Raw genomic sequence first — 16,145 nt, forward strand, 5'->3', positions numbered from 1 at the left:
ACCAGCCTCGTTGCCGTTCTCTGGACACGCTCCAGCACCTCGATGTCCTTCTTGTAGTGAGGGGCACTAGTGATTAGGACACCTACATTGCACTCCTTGACCCTGAGCACTGACTCGTCACTGTTCCCAGGTCCCCTGTGGCTTGGGCTGCTCCCAGCCCTGGTCACGGTCTCGGGGGGAGTGGGAGCCATCATCTCTGCTCTGCAGTGCAGGGGAGCATGCAGGCACCCCTATAAGCTCTGGGGACATGCACCCATCTGCGAGGAAAGGGGCCAGATTCAAGCGTTGGCTCTAGAAGCAGCAGCACCCCATCACCTCGGGCAGCAAAGCGCAGCAGGCTCTGGAGTGGGAGCAGGGCAGCGAAGCTTTCCCACGCGGGCGAGCTGCCTGTGCAGAGCCTCCCTCTGCTCCGTGAAGGGCAGCAAACAGGGCTTTATCTTGGGATCTGCTAAATACAAGTCAACGTTTTGTGAGCTGTGTGTTTCGGTAGCCGCTAGGCCTGTTCACCGCTGTCCCTGCTCGCACAGCTCCGTTCCTCTGAGCGGGGCTACGGCAGCAGAAGCCAGTGACTCAGCACCCGTTCGGTGCGATCACCTTGTTTTCTTTCAAGGAATGCTTTGATCCTGCCACCCAAGAGCATGGAAAATTGGTTTCTGCAAGGATGTTTCTGTGTCCTGGGCTCAGTCTGTATAAATTCCTCTCTCTGGCAGAGCTCCTCTGGGATTCAGTGGGAGCTTGGCTGGGATTGATGCCTTATGACTTGGTTGTATATGAGTAGCATATCCTTCCCCTACAGAAACTGGTTTTATGGCGCAGTATTGTCAAGGAACAATCATAGGGCCGTTTTGCTCTGCTTTAGCCGTATCCAGTGCTCTTAAGTCTGCCCCAGATAGCAGAGCGTGGCTGAACCCTGTGCGTCACGACCGCCGGGAGCTGTTCTCCCACCCCCGGGACTCCGTGGTCAGGGCACTAACCCATGCCTGTGCTTGCTTTGCAGGAGGTGTACGTGGGCAAGGAGACCATGTGCACAGTGGATGGGCTTCACTTCAACAGCACGTACAGCGCACGTGTCAAAGCCTTCAACAAAACAGGAGTCAGCCCGTACAGCAAGACCCTGGTCCTCCAGACATCTGAGGGTAAGGCATTGCAACAGCTCCAGCCCGACGCGCTCGGACACTGCTCACAGGCACGCTTGGGGCCCGTCCAGCCTACCCAAGCTTAGCATTGCAATACAGGGAACCGCTCCACTGGTCCTCCGGTACCTCAGCAATCATTGCAGGAAAAACAGCACTGACAGGAGGAGGAAAGGTTTTGTCAGGAGCCTTGAACAGTGCCAGAATTTCTCTCTCACCTCTTTCCTTTGCAGAAGATGTTCTTTGGGGAGGTACAGTGAGAGGCATCCCGCAGAGAGGTATTTAAAATTTGGTTGCAGCAGGGTTTGTATTACACAAAGGGAAGCGCAGATGTTTTCATTAATTACATTTAAAACAAAACAACACTGTCAACGTTGCTCCTGAGACACTAAGGGCTGTGCATGGCTGCACAATGCCATAACCGCAGGATGTCTCCTCCAGCTCCTGGCAGTGCACGACAGAGAGCAGAGGGACCGTGGAGCCGCACGGGTGTCCTTGCCGACCCACGGGGTGTACAGCCAGCCACGCCGGCATCGTCTGCATCACCCCCGCACCAGCAGGCACTCAGTTAGAATATTAAACACTCCCTTGCAGGTTGCAGAGGAGTCTCCCCGCTTGACTTTAAGTACATTTGTCACACCGGGCACTTAATCTGTCGCGGAAAATTGGCTTGCTTCTGACATGCAGGTGGAGAGTCATAAGGCTAGCTCCGAGAAATGAGGTGGGAGTCAGAAGCAGCGGGTGATGCAGCCGTGAAGGAAGGAATCAGCCCCCACCAGCGCATCTGCCGCTCCATGGCCTTGCTGCCAGGCGAGAAACCCCTCCTTGGGAGTTTTCCACGCTCAGCGGAATCCCTTTTCCTTACTCCCAGACTAAAATCTGTCTTTTCCAAGCCACGGGAAGATTTGTTTCACAGCAGCATTGCCAGACCTGGCTGGCAGCTGGCTCGAGGGCAGACACAGTCTGGGGTCAGAAGGGAGCACAGACAGCTCGTGGGGCTGCTGGTGGGGCAGAAGGAGGGTGAGATCCTTCTTGCCACAGAGCACTTCTGGTGGCTTTGAGCAAGGAGGAAAAAAGGGGTTTTCTGCTGAAAACTGATGTACAGATAGAAGCAGAGCAAGGCTACGCAGGGCATTTTCACTTGCTTACCTGCACTCATCTGCAGGAGATAACTGTTCCAGCTCAGAAAGAGCGTGTGCCAGGTTTGAATGCATGGGCAGGACAGGTCAGCGAGGAATGGAACTCACATATGGCAGAGGTAGAGTGGAGAGCAAACCTGTGACAAACCCTTCTCATACGAGAGGCAGAAAACTCAAATCACAGGCCACAAAGGCCTTGGCACGTCCGTCTGAGAGCTGTGTGCTTGTTTGCAAACCTGGGCACCAGCATCAAGGAAGCTGGAGCGTTCCTCTGGAGATCCAGGGACGGGACAACCCGGATCCAGCCCCGCGCTGAGGTGGCCAGGACTGCTCCCAAAGCCTGAAGGTCAACAGCTCTCACCCACTTCACTACCCAGCTCCACCAGCCTTTGCAGGAGACAGCAGGGCTTTGGCTTCTCATCACATCTGTGTCTCATGAGACCCATTTGAGACACAGTTTCCTAACCAAAACCCGTTGGGCTTTAAGTCATCCCAGCCAGGAGTTTGCAGGGTCCCTGCTATGATCTTTCTAGCTCTGCTCTCCTCTCATAGGTGTTTTCAACTGTCGAGCCGAGCTCGCGCAGCTCCAAAATACGAAATACGAAAGCTGCAAAGCTCTGCTCTCCTCTCATAGGTGTTTTCACTGTCGAGCCAAGCTTGCCTATTGCGCAGCTCCAAAATACGAAGGAACCTGGGAGAAAATAGCTGTTCATGGTCCCAGCAGGCCAGGCTGCGCTTGGGGCTGGTGCCTTCACTCTTCTGAGCATCGGATGAAAGTTTGCTGCATTCAGCCTTTTCACTGAATGGGCTTTTGCATTTGTTATTCCAGCACAAAAGAAAGAGGGAGAGAAAGTCAAATGGGCCTGGAGCATTTTCTGCTCTTAGAGGCCACCTGAGCTTTTCGGACTCAAAGTGAAATAAATTACCTCTGCGTGCAGCTTCCGGATATCCGAGTGACTTGTTGAATAGAGCCGCCTCGTGCATCACAGCTCTCGGTTAGGCTTTTACTTCTGGCCTTTACAGCAGCATCGGGCCCTTAAGTGCTATTTTGTCTGAAGTAGGCTGAGCTTTCCCCTTCAGCCATGCTCTGCAGCTTGCTGCAAAGTGTTCGTGCGGGAAGAGGGGACAAAAGAAGAGTCGGGCTCGATATGAAGAGAACTTCTCTCTGAACATGGCTGTCCTGCGGTATGAGGAATTCTGCTTAGAGGGTGTTATTTAAAAGCTGACTTCTAGTCCTATAGCACACAAGATCCTTATCCACAGCCTGTGGAATTTAACCGGAGTCTTTCTTCTGCCTTCGGTGAGCAGTGAAATGGGCTGTAGAGGCTAGCAGGGAGTGAAATGCCTCTCAGCATCTGAAGAGAACAAGGATAAGAGGGTAAAATTGCGTCTGGGCCTCTGCAGGCATGCCTCTCTGGTCCTGCCCAGCCAAACAGCCGAGGTGAGCCAGCCAGCACCGACCGGAATGTGCCACGGGAAGTCAGCACACGTCCAAGCCTACAGCAAGGTGCAGAGCACCTTCCCAGCCTGTGGTGTGGCACGTCTTCTCCTGCTCATCCCAAAGGAACTATGTTTTCCAGCTGAGGAAATTGCAGTGCGCTCTTTAAAGCTGGTGCTTGGTGCCACCAGCAGGGCAAGGTGGCTCCTGGCTGGGAGAAGGTCTGTGCCCCAGAGCCATTCCCATGTGCTGGGCCCTCTGAGGCTTCCCAGGGTTGAAGATCCTCATCATCAGCACAACCAACTGGCAGCAAGGGTTGCCGTGGTCCTTACCTTGAACTGTGTCTTCTCCCTGCCTGATGTCAGGCTGTTTCACAGCAGCCCTAGGAGTATCTCTTGCCCTGTCACGTCTTAGCCAGTGCCTCCCAGGACCGTCACTGCAGGCTCCAAGGCACTGCCATGTGGGGCCTGGCTTAACCTCTCGGTCTCTTTAGCACCTGCGGGAAGTTCAGCTGTAGGCTTGGAAATCAGTCTGGAAGAAAGTTTGCAAGGTGACCCTGTCCTTAGGCGCAGACATCTTACAAAGCTTGGCCGGTGACAGCACTGCTCGGATGCCCTCGCCTCCAGAAGACCTCAAGACTCCCCCCAGCCTCCTCTTCTCTGGGCTGGGCAGCCCCAGCTTTCTTGGTCTCTCCTCATCTAGCAGATTTTCCAACCTCTGGCTAGTCTCCTGCTGACTTCGGGACCCAGTCTGTTTTCCTCCTGGCACTTTCCCATTTCCACCCTACCCACAGCCGGTGGTTCCTTGGTGCATTCATGGCTGCAGCAAGAGCAGCCTCTGAAGAGGCCTTGCAGAAGCCCCTGGCTCTGGTCTGCTGGTCATGGTGGGATGCAAACGGCCGTTCCCAGGAACGGGCACCTAACGCACGGTGGCAAGGAACAGAGGAGGAGACCTCCCAGTTGCAGTGGGATTAGAGTCTGCAGGTGGGCTGGCTGCTGGGCTGCTTTTCTTTACAAGGATTTCTGAGATGGCTTCTGAGTCCCTCCAGTGTTGTTTCTTTCCATGGGCTGTCCAGCAAGCTGGGTGTCGAGGTGAAGGACCAACTCCCCCCAGGTGGAGACGGAGAAGAGGAGGTCGGCAGTGCTGGAGGGGACTGTCCCTGCCTGCTCCCCAGGCCCAGGTCTGCTCTCCTGTCTGGTGCAGAGGTTCAGCCTCCCTCCTGCCAAAACCTGCTGCTCCGTTCTCACCCTTCCCCAGGTCTCTGGCTGCCCACACCTCGGTCCTTCCGTTGGGCTGCTTCTTGCCTTCAGCCACACTCTCATGGGCATGTGCCACCAGTGCTGCCTGCACCTGTGCACTGAGAGCCAGCGCGGGGGAAGAGCTGTGTCTCCGCTCCCTCTTCTCTCAGCTGCTCTGCGTCTCCAGTTTTAGGCATGGCTTGCAGAGTTCCAAGGCAAGCCTGGGTTTGGCTTCTTGTACCTCTGGTGAGACACAAGCCTAGGAGCAGAGGATCAGGGAGGAACACCTGGCTTGTCACACCCTGTGCCCTGCTGTCCCCTCTCCCCGGTTCCCAAACTTGGCCGACTCTGCCAATACCACGAGCAGCCGCTCCCGACTGCCTCTGTCGCCTGCCTGAGCTGGGGATGTGGCAAAGGGCCTTGGGCACCACCCAAGAGAGCCCTTCCCCAGCCTAGTCAAGCACCAGAAGCTTTCCTTTTCTTTCAAGACCAGTTCCTCGTCTGGGGCCCAACTTTAAGTTCCTTACCAGCTATGGAGTGACCCTCAGCAGCAACCAGGGCTTTTTAACTGGCAGCTTTTGGAAAAGGGTGAACAACACAAGGGGAGGTACACTGCAAGGAGCTATAGGAACATAAGATGCTAGTTAGGGAGAGCCATGAGCCCGGCTACTCTTTGTAGTAGTTCCTCTTACTCTTGGTAGATGTTAGAGGGCACATCCCTCCCTAACCTTGAGCTCCATTTGTTGACCTGTTGTCCAATAATTTATTTAACCTGTGTCTGAACCTACTGACAGTCTTTGCTTCCACAGCCTCGCGCAGCAGCAAGTTGCAGAAGTTACAATCCACTGTGCAAAGAAACGCTTCCTTTTATCTGTTTTAATGTGATTTCCAGCTCAATCCATGTTTACAGCTGAGACAGGAAGGCTGGGGGTACAGTGTCCAGGAGTTTATCTGATTTGAATGTGTGGAGGATGGTGGATCCTACATTTTCGTGTTAACATATCCCTTGACAAGGCTAGGGAAGAAATGGCAGGAGGTGACCGTTTGTGGTAGCGGGGAGCGGAAACCGATGACCCGAGAGGTTCCCTCTACTCTGACATTTTGCTGTGAATCACGAGTTAAATTCTTACTGTAAGGCTCAGATGTGTTTTGACAGGTACAAAGGGATATCAAGAACACAACATCCCGAACAACCTTTGAGTAAGGTGGGTGCTTGGTGGTACTTAGGGTTACATAGCTTAGTACAGCCCTGCAAAATGCCTTTCAGCGTTACCAACCGACTAGCTTTTATGCCAGTAATTATTGTGCACAAAAAGGTATGAGTTTTATCGAAGAACGATGGGAAGGGTGCATGGTAACTTGTGAATTTTTTTAGGTGCATTACTGTGAAGAGGTGCAGGACTCACTTTAAAGAAAAGCGTATTGAATTTGTCATGATGACATGGGAACATTTTGGAAGATGAAAATATCTTTATTGCTGATACTGTCAGAGGCAAGGCTTTCCTGAAGGGTCTCGCTGGGTTGCACAGCGAGCAGACATTTCTGCTCCGTGCACCGTACGCACGCTCGCTGCAGCAAAGCAGGGTCCGTGCGTGCCGAAGCATCTGTGCTCTGGTCCGAGGTCTGGTCTCGGGCGATGGAGTGACACCGTCCAGCAGACCCGATTTCTGATCTCTAGTTTGCATTGATCTTACGTTTAGACACGCAGTCAGAAGAACAGACCCTCCCTTTTCCAGTGCCTTTGGAAAGATCGCAGCTTCGTAGAATGAGTCCTTTCTCCTCCACCCTTAATCTGCAACCCAGCTTTCCGGGGAGATCCTACTTTGAGCTAAGATCTTCGGCCCACCAGCTGAGCTTGCATTCTTCTTTACAGTCCCTGAATTCAGCCGGTGAGCTGAGTGCCTCTGGCATCTCCTCTTGGTCTGTGCTTCTGGGCATCTCCAAAGTATTTGTTTGTTTTGTTCCGTTGTGTTTGTTTTTCCCATGACATGCGGATGGCAGGGGGAACTCCTTCTGGTTGTCAGTGGCCTGCTCCTGCCTCAGAGGGACTTTCAGTGGCGTAGTTCTTGTGGTGTGTTCATCTGTATGTACCAGAACGGGCAGTTTCAGGCGTGGGGTGGTGGAGCAGCACAGTAACTCCTTAAGTGGGTGCTGTTCTTGGCAGGGCCGGCATGGCTGAACCATTTCGCACAGCCAGCCAGCAGAGCAGATCCCTCATCTCTAGTTTGTATTGATCTTGTGTTTAGGGACAGTCAGAAGAACAGACCCTCCCTGGGAGAAACCTGTGGGGCCATCTCGATGGTTTGCTTTCCCTATACAACCAGAAAACGCAGCCTCTGCTGTGAGATTTGTTCTGTGAAATTAGTTTGCTCGATTAAATCTAGACCCCTCTTAAGAAAGAAGCAAGTCTAGATGCAAGCAAGGTCTAGCTAAGGCCAGCTCACAGACCCCTTGCAGTCTGGCTTCTTAAGACCCTGAAGACGTGGGCTCTCGTCCGCTCAGCTTTGAGCACTGGGCTCAGCTTTTGCAAAACCAGACGTGATCGTATCGAAGTCTTGTTTTCTGCAGAGCAGAGGAACCCACTCCTGTGATACCTTGCTCGTCTGGCAGCACCCGCAAGCGCTTTGCTTGCCTCCTTGCGCCCGGTCCTCGCAGGCTGTGGTGGGACGTAGGCAGTACAGGCAGAATGAGTGACGGTATTGGGCAGCCAGCGAAGGAGCCACAGGCACAGTGCATCTCTCAGAGCTGTTTTCTAACCAGTCTTCGCACATCTTCCGTTGCTAAAGATCCTGGGCCCCAATTCTTCCACCGCTCTGGATTTACACCACTCCATGGGCTCCAATGGAGTAATTCACGGCTTTCTCTGGTGTAAGCCCAGGAAGAATGGGGGTCCCCGATTGTTTGATTTCCATCCCATAACCCGGAATGAGGAATGCTGCAGCATGACCCTTGCCAGAGTAACGGGGGGCCCTGCAACTTTCTTTTCTTTGTGCTTTTTATGTTTTTTTTCTCATCGTACTGCTGTGCGCTAATGGCTTGAACTCTGTTTTGTTACGGACGTCTCTTACTTTGTGTCCAGTGTACCGAGGTCCACCGCGATGGCCATGAGCAATACTTGTGTGTGCAGTACGGACCTCTGCAGCCGCGGTCTGGGGTGGTGGGGCAGGGCAAAACGGGGTCCGCAATGTGCCCACGTGTCCGTGCTGTTTCTCACTCAGGTGAAGTTGTACCGCAGCGATGCACAGAGACCTTGAAAACCCACTCTTTGACTAGGGGCACGGGGCGCGATTCATTAAAACAGCCTCAGGAGGTGCTGCTTGGCACTCGCCATGGAGCGCAACTGCGGCCAGGTGCTTTCCCACCAACACGCACGCCAGCAGTGTGAAAAGCCTGCTGCCTTGCCAGAGGAGAGGTGAAAACCAGTCACAGGGCGAGACGGGGTTTTCCTTAAAATCCAGCACCCGTCACGAATGCCCTCCTGCGCAGTGCCAACATGGGGCTTCACGTTGCCCTCTCCTCCTGGCGAGGACAAGCTCCCGGATTAGGACAAGCTTCTGGATCAGTCCCCGGCTGCAGTGCAGCTCCCAGGAGGTGTTTGCAGCCAGCAGTCAGGCACAGCCCAGTCGCAGGAGGATGAAGGGCACCCCAACATATCCTGCCCGTGCAGCTGCAGTCGAAGCTACAGCCCGGTGCCCTTTGGGTGCTAGCGGGGGTCTGAGGCCACGCTTCTGCCCCCAGGGACCCCCTCTCCTGCTCCACTCCCGCCCAGACCGCGCACACGGCAGGGGAGGCAGCCCGGGAGAGCTTGGTGGTCCCTGTTCACTGGATATACCAGTGGCTGCTTTTCTTTCATCAGTCCCTGTCCTCCAAGGAGTGTTGGGGTTTTTTTTAAGTGATTCAACCGAGGATCAATCTAGAGAAGCGGCTAAGATACTCTGCCAAGGCTAAAATTTCCTGCCCCTTTTCTGGAGGAAGGTCCAATGATTTGGCATCCTGAGCAGGTAGCAATCAGACTTGATGCTCTTGAAGGCTGTGATGGGATCTGGCAATGAAAGACCAGATACTCCACACTTCCCAGAGGTGAGACTCACCAAAACGGCCAGCAGTCCGCACTCAAACTCACGGGTCGTATTTGCGAGCCCCCTCCATGTCCTCTGGCTTTTAATGAATCAGGCCTCCCGTGGCTGGCTGGATGCTTAGTTAAAGGTTAAATGCTCATGAGTGTTTTTCAGGCGGTTGTTGTTTCTTAGCTGTGATGTGTGAAATGTAGTATCTCTTTATAGGATGCAATTTTGAGACACAAGGAACGCCTTACTCTCAATTAGGCAAGTATATTTATTACGATTAACTGGCACCTACTCCATGTTGCTCATCCTTTTTTCTTTTTTTTTTTTTTTTTTTTTTTTTTTTTTTTTTTTTTTTTTTTTTTTTAATCTTTAACTTCTCTTCGGCGAGTGAGCAGCATTTCTTGCGCATACCCTGCCTGCAGGGCGCTCTCGGATGTCATGGCAGTAGGTAAATTTGGAGGAGGAATGGTCATTGCCATATGATGTAAAGGCATTTTAAGTTTCTCCCCCGTATGGTTTTAAAGAGAAGCCTGAAGTCAGTGCTCTGGAAGTGGCCCTGTAATTAAGAACTGGTCCTCCTGCTCAAAGCAATACGTATTCCAGTTCGTTAAGGGCGCTTGGCCAAATGCCAAGGAGGGGATTAGCCCCTCTGCGGCGAATTGGAGCCAGCACCCGTTGTAGCTGGGTGCCTGCCCCATGCAGACCTGCCTCCCCCCCCTGGGGCAGCGGCGCTCAGCAGCCTGCAAGATCAGGCCCGTTCGTTCCCCCCGGGAGAAGGAGCCCCGTGCCCAGCCCAGCGGGATTCCCTCCTCGGGCAGCTCGCACACCGTGCCGGCCAGCCTACGCCCGCTGGCAGCCCGAGCCCATCCTCGCTCCGTCTCTCCCCACCTTTATGCAAAACGCTGAAAGGTCCCTGTGCTCACTGGAGAAGCAGGCAAGCAGGAATTGTTTCTCCTTCCTTTCTTTCCTTTCTTTACCCAACTTTACGTGCTGTTTTCTCTCCTGCATGCCTTTCCTTGGGAATGACCACAGTTGACATTAAAAAAATGGTGGCAGGTACGGAATCACCTCCGTCAAGTTGCGAAACTGGGGCACCCACGTGCATGTGAGCTGTCTTGTGAAACGATCCAATAAACCAATGAATAAATCTCACCGGAGTGTTTTATTTTTCAAGCCGTATTTAATCCTGCAGGCGTGAGAGTGTTTTGTGGATGTGTCAGTTCATGTTTCAGTGACCGCTGGAGAAAACCACCTGGGGAACCGGGCTGGTGGCTTGTGAAACCCCGTGCCTCTGTCTTGTCGAGGACGTGACACTGTATCTGTCAGATTTGCACTCTCCGAGTCCCGTGCATTTAAACCAGCAGCCGTACCGAGTCGTGGAGGTTTCCAGGCATTTTCCAGCCTTCCCATGAGCTAGCTCTTGTCTTACATGTGGCCGGTTGCTCTGCAGGGAGGTTTCTCGGTGTGACGTAGCATCTCTGTCATTGTAGACCTTTGTATGTGCTTTTGGTTCCCAGGACTGCCACCCCTCAAATACACACACACAGTTTATCTGCTGATCCTCAGTCCCCTTCCCACGCTGGACCCGACCCTGCAAACTGTTGCTTGCATGAGTAACTCTTAGTCATAAGAGTAAGTTATGTTAGCTAGAGCCTGGAGACCTGGCCAGGATCGCACGTCTCCTTCTGCTAGGGCCAAATTTTAGGAGATCGTGAGGATCCTGCGGGCTCACGAGCTCAGACGGACAGACAGTGGGAGGGGATGGAGACAGACAGGCACCGGGGAGCAGCAAGAGCAAAACTCGTCTGAGTCCCGGCCGTAAAACCTCAGCCGCGCTGGCGGGCTGCAGCTGCGCAAGAAGGTGCCCTCCGTGAGCCAGCAGCCCCCTCCGCTGTACAGCTCCCTGCCTGCTTCTTGCTGCCGTGTCGGGGGGGGGGGGGCCCGGCCCCCCCCCCGCCTCCCCGGGGCTGCCGGTCCCGCTGCCCAGTCGATACCGGCTATATTTAGCGAACCGGACTTCACCTGCAACAGCTATGATGACAGGGTTGTGCTGGGGAAAACGGGCTTTTTAGTCCGCTCCCCGCGGCTCGGTCACTGACGGCCGTGCTCCCGCCAGACTAACCTGATGTTGTTTTTATATTCCAGTTGCTTGGTTTTCTTTCGATCCTGCCTCTGCCCATGCTGACATCGCGCTACGTGTCGGCCCTGCATGCAGCATGCGCTGTTTAGTGTCCGCTCCACGCGGCTCGGTCACTGACGGCCGTGCTCCCGCCAGACTAACCTGATGTTGTTTGTATATTCCAGTTGCTTGGTTTTCTTTCGATCCTGCCTCTGCCCATGCTGACATCATCTTTTCTAATGACAACCTGACTGTCACCTGCAACAGCTATGATGACAGGGTTGTGCTGGGGAAAACGGGCTTTTCCAAAGGGCTCCATTACTGGGAGCTGTCAATCGATCGTTACGATAACCACCCTGACCCGGCCTTTGGTGTGGCACGCATTGATGTCCTGAAGGATGCCATGCTGGGCAAGGACGACAAGGCCTGGGCCATGTACGTGGACAATAACCGGAGCTGGTTCATGCACAACAATTCGCACACCAACAGGTACGTGGTCTGGAACAGGGTCTTCCTCCCAGAGACCACAGCCCAATCTCAGCCCAAGTAAGAGCCCGTGGCTTTTCCAGTGGCACCTACAGGCGCCCACGGGAAGGGTGACATCGCTCCTGATCGCCTTTATTAGAGGATGTGCCCTTACCCCGAGCGGGGGACAGTCCCTGCCTCCCTGGTTCTGCCTTGCTCCAATATTCCTTCCCTGCCTACTGCGACTCTTTCCGTGCTGACTCTTCCCCCGAGCATGCACGGCACCACTCCTGTGTAGCACCCCCTTCCCACTAACACCCAAAGCCTTGCAAGTCGTGCAACGAGAAAATAGCGTTTGCCTTCATTCCTGTGCCACAGCTGTCGCTTTCCCCATGGGACAGTGGGACTGGGGGCTTTGAAGCTTGCGGTGGGGCTTGAGGAGAGCCTGGGGTCACCTTCCTGCAGCCTCGAGGGCCGTTCCCTTGATGGGTCAGCAGGTTTTGAAGTGGGCCCTGCGGCTTTGCTCCCCAGGTCCACTTGCTTTCCCCCATGGTTGTGTTGCGGTGGCTGCTCTGGTAGGTAGCTTTGCCCTCAGGGACATCATGGCAAGCGGAGAGCACCTCTGCGGGAGGCTTGAGGAGGAGGTGCCCCGGGGACTTGCGAGCGTGGCTGGGACGGGTGCAGGTCACGGCCTGGCTCCTGGGTGAGCTGTGAAGTTCAGCATCGTCGGCCATTGAGGTCCATGGCCTGAACGCTGAGGCGGGAGCACAAGGGACACTAAGCCACAGAGATGCGCTGATCTTCTTCTCGCCCCCGCAGAACCGAGGGTGGGATAACGAAAGGCGCCACGGTGGGAGTGCTGCTGGATTTGACCAGGAGGACCTTGACGTTCTCCATCAACGAGGACCAGCAAGGGCCTGTCGCCTTCGAGAACCTGGAGGGCCTCTTCTTCCCCGCGGTCAGCCTCAACAGGAACGTGCAGGTACGTGCTTTGACCGTGCTCTCTGGAGCACCACAGCAGCATACCCTGCGGCTGAGCTTGCTGGCAGACTCCCTCTAATGCTGCTGTCGCTGCAGTGTGTGTTGATGCTCAGCAGCGTGGGGACTTTGTGGAGCGGGGAGGGCTCTTGTGCAACAGGGGCAGCTTGGGAAGAGCTAAACTTACACCCTAAACCACCTGCGAGTCTCTAAAATCAGGACAGGCCTTCCTGCAGCCACAGCTGCTGCTTCCAGCTCCCTGCTCCAGGTTTCTCCATCAGGGCTGATGAAGCACCAGGGTTCTCCAGCCCTCCCTGGGTTTGACAACTCTGTTCCGTGATACTACCCCACAAGAGCCTCGCCAGCTCTTACTGCTCTCCCAGGACCCAGATAGGAGCATTACCAGGGAGAAGGGCACCTTCTAAAGCCCATTTTCCTCTGGGGAGTTTCAAACCCCTCTTCTCTCCCTCTCTCCCAAGCTCTCAGCTCTCCTGAACGTCACCAAGCGGTGGCTCCCTGGGCCTATCCGGTATTTTCATCTTTTCATTTTTCTTCTCACTAATCCCATCCCTGCTATCCTCTCCCCCAACAAGTCCCCCGTGTTCACCGAACCTGGCTTTGGCACATCCACTCTACCACCGCTTGCACCTCCAGCACTGCACAAGTGCCCAGGCACATCCTAGGACATGTTGCACCTAACGGATGACCTCAGGGTGTCGAGCATTTTGGCGTGGTCTTCTGCAGTGGGTGTCAAAGGCATCACCTCTCTGCAAGGGCAGAGGCACCAAGTGGCCTCTGTAAATTAGGGATCCATGGATTAGGGCGTGCTCTGCTGTGTTGTCCATTGGGATACGGGGCATGCTGCGCTGTCACCAAGACAGGGACAGTTTTCCAGCAGCACTGGGGCAGAGGTTGGTCAGTACCATCCCAAACCCTGGGAGCATCCCTGCCGGAGTGTCCCACCCCAAGGGCCTCGCAGGCAGGGGAGTCTGCCCGGCTTGGAGAGGGGCTGGCAAACGCGCGCCGTGCCGGGGCCGTGCCGGTGTTTAATTGGGAAACGTTAAAGGAGCCCATCTTGTCTGTGCTGATTTTAGAGGTTACTGTATTAATTCGGTGTGGTAAAAACGTCCTGCTCTGTGATGGGTTTAATTCCTACCGCAATCTTCTACACAGCCCTGAAAGACGAGCGCGTTTCTAGAGCCCCTCTGCTTTCTGACAGTTCTCTGGCCAAGGCAGAGCTTAAATCCCCTGACAACAGAGAAGTCCCATGGGATGCTGATAAAAGGCTGCTAATAAACCCAAGACATTCATTATCCTTCTTCAAAGGTGTAGGAGTAATTAAAAATTACTCTAATTAGGAGGGAAATAATTGTATTTTAGAAAAAGTTTTCTATAAATCTGTATCTGAAGGGGAAAATGCTGCTGTTCCAATAAAAGAAGGAATTGTGCTTTCCTCCCAAATTAAAGTATACGTGGAGGGAACTGAATTACCCACGCGCAGCTCCTCGGCACGTGTGTGGGTATCTGCAGGACCTGGCCCCATGCCGGATCAGTCCGTACAAGCAGAGCCTGCCCGTATCCCTTCCTATGGACCAGGGTTTTCCTAGACGCGGTAAGCGTCGGGTCTCTGGTATTCCTTTCACTTCCCCTCGGTCCCTGTGTTACGGTCTCTGCTGCATCGCTCCCCATCCCCAGACGATGCCGGGCCGAGTGCCTAGCTCCCGTTTTGCACTTGAGCATCCCCCCCCAGCATAGCACGGCCCTGCCCCGGCACCCTGCTACTGCTGCTCAGCTTCCCCGCTGCGAAGGTCCTTCCCCCCACCGGCAATCGGCCACGTCCCCTCCGCTGTACGGCCCGTGCTCGGCTCGGGGGCTTCTCGGAGGTCTCCTTCTGTACTGAGTGGCTTCACTGTCCTTCAGCCCCCTCCGTACCCTTTTGTCCATCCCATCTGCAGAAAGACCCAGCTTCTGCCGTGTCCCACCTCTCCGACAGCCGACTGTTGGATCCATCCGCAGCCAGCTGGGAATATTTGAGGCTTGGTACCGCCGGTGCCAGCAGTCCCACTTCGTAGGGGCCCCAGCAGCGCAAACAAGTCATAAAACAGCGAGATGGAGCCACCGCCGTGGTCCTGGGGACAGCCTCTCCCACCCCCCAGGTCCCCGCCGCAGCAGGGAGGATGCGCAGCGGGGCAGGAGGAGCAGTCGGCTCCCTGCAACCTCTCTGGCTGCATCCTGCCTCGACGTGCCGGCTGCTGCGCCGTGGGCTGTCCCGCCAGGCACGGAGGGATGCAGCTGAGCCCTGTAATCTCTCGTTGCAGGTGACGCTGCACACCGGCCTGCCGGTCCCCGAATTCTACGCTTCGCGCTCGGCCATGCCGTGAGGATGCTCCCGGAGCCGGCTGCCTCTTCTCGGGACGAGGGGAGCCAGCCCGTTCCCTCCTGCGGGACGAGGCCGGCCGCCGAGCCGCCGGGGCCCTGCTCGGCTGCCAGTCGGAGACGGGGAGGCAAAGCAGGAAGGAAGAACCTGGCTTTTGTCCGTCTCTGATCTCCGCCCTCCCGCGCTGTCCTGTGTGTGTGCGCTTCGCTGTTTAGCTCTTTTTGGCTGATGAAGTACCTAGGTAGCCTGAGATGTTCCTCTGTGTCCGCTTTTAGGTTCGGTTTTATTGATTTGAGTTGGGGGGGGTGGGGGTAGGGCAGTTTCCTCTCGTTTGGCAGAGCGCTTTCCCCTCCCATGGGGCTGGTCGGAGGGACCGAGGAGGGACCCCCGCCACGGGAAAGCTTTCGCCCACGCCAGCCTCGTTACTTTGCAGGATATTTCTTTCCCCTGTGGCCTTTCTTGCAGAGCGCCCTCAGTCACGTGTAGAGGTGGGTCCTGGATTACCAGTCAGTCTCCGCGTCCTTACCAAAACACCCGGCCCTCTCCCTTGTCCCCCCGAGGCATTTCTGTGGGGCACAGCGGTGGGGCAGGGGAGGGGCCGCCCCGTCACCGGGTGCTCCGGGTGCCAGCAGGCCCTTGGTCCGGCACCGAGTGCCCGTGCGGTGCTTTCCCCCCGCTCCCCGCAGCCTGGCGCCGGCACGCGCGCCACAGCCATACGCCGGAGAGCCCTCGCCCGGCTCTTTGGAGATTAGCGTTTATTTTTTTATAGTTGCCGTATAAAGCCTAGCCTTAAATACTAACTGATAGTGTCCTTCCGTTCACCGTAGAATTCACTCTGCAGTGAGGGTCTGATGGGGAGCCCGGGGATGGGGATGAGGACGGGGTTGGAGAGGAAGGAGAGCTGGCCACAGCCCTGCCACGCACTCAGGAATACGTGCCCGCTGCCCTGCCTGCGCCTGCTGCCGGCAGCAGTTCCCGTCAGCCTCCACTCCCTACCCTGACTTTCTGGTAATTCGGAGGCAGGAGAGGAGCGGGAGGTCGTGGGCGCCATGCCCGGTGCCAGCCCCCGTTCCCGTGCCGAGGGCGCCTGCATGCGCATGTCCCCACGCTTCGCTTTTCGGTCCCTCGCCGTCTCCCCAGCGCGGCTGGCGGGGCTGGGGGAGGCAGCGGTGTCTCTGCCGGGCGGGTGCC

The 16,145-nt window shown here is 55.5% G+C and overlaps 2 protein-coding genes across 2 annotated transcripts in view; both read left to right on the forward strand.

Moving 5' to 3' along the window:
• Positions 1 to 11,684, forward strand: part of TRIM9 (tripartite motif containing 9) — a gene marked incomplete at its 5' end in the record, with an annotated part of 68,892 nt that extends 57,208 nt beyond the window's left edge. The window contains 4 exons of the mRNA XM_019474781.1: positions 998 to 1,152; positions 1,397 to 1,436; positions 3,677 to 3,713; positions 11,320 to 11,684. Coding sequence (XP_019330326.1) covers positions 998 to 1,152; positions 1,397 to 1,436; positions 3,677 to 3,713; positions 11,320 to 11,684 — 597 coding nt within the window. The remainder of the gene's footprint in view (positions 1 to 997; positions 1,153 to 1,396; positions 1,437 to 3,676; positions 3,714 to 11,319) is intronic.
• A 517-nt stretch (positions 11,685 to 12,201) lies between these two features.
• The window catches only part of PYGL (glycogen phosphorylase L), a 21,847-nt gene continuing 17,903 nt past the window's right edge, over positions 12,202 to 16,145 (forward strand). Inside the window, exons 1-3 of the mRNA XM_019474782.1 lie at positions 12,202 to 12,302; positions 12,419 to 12,581; positions 13,057 to 13,085. Of these exons, the coding sequence (XP_019330327.1) occupies positions 12,202 to 12,302; positions 12,419 to 12,581; positions 13,057 to 13,085 (293 nt within the window). The remainder of the gene's footprint in view (positions 12,303 to 12,418; positions 12,582 to 13,056; positions 13,086 to 16,145) is intronic.

This window comes from Aptenodytes forsteri, unplaced genomic scaffold, assembly GCF_000699145.1.
Source record: "Aptenodytes forsteri isolate BGI_AS27 unplaced genomic scaffold, ASM69914v1 Scaffold76, whole genome shotgun sequence".
Taxonomy (NCBI): domain Eukaryota; kingdom Metazoa; phylum Chordata; class Aves; order Sphenisciformes; family Spheniscidae; genus Aptenodytes; species Aptenodytes forsteri.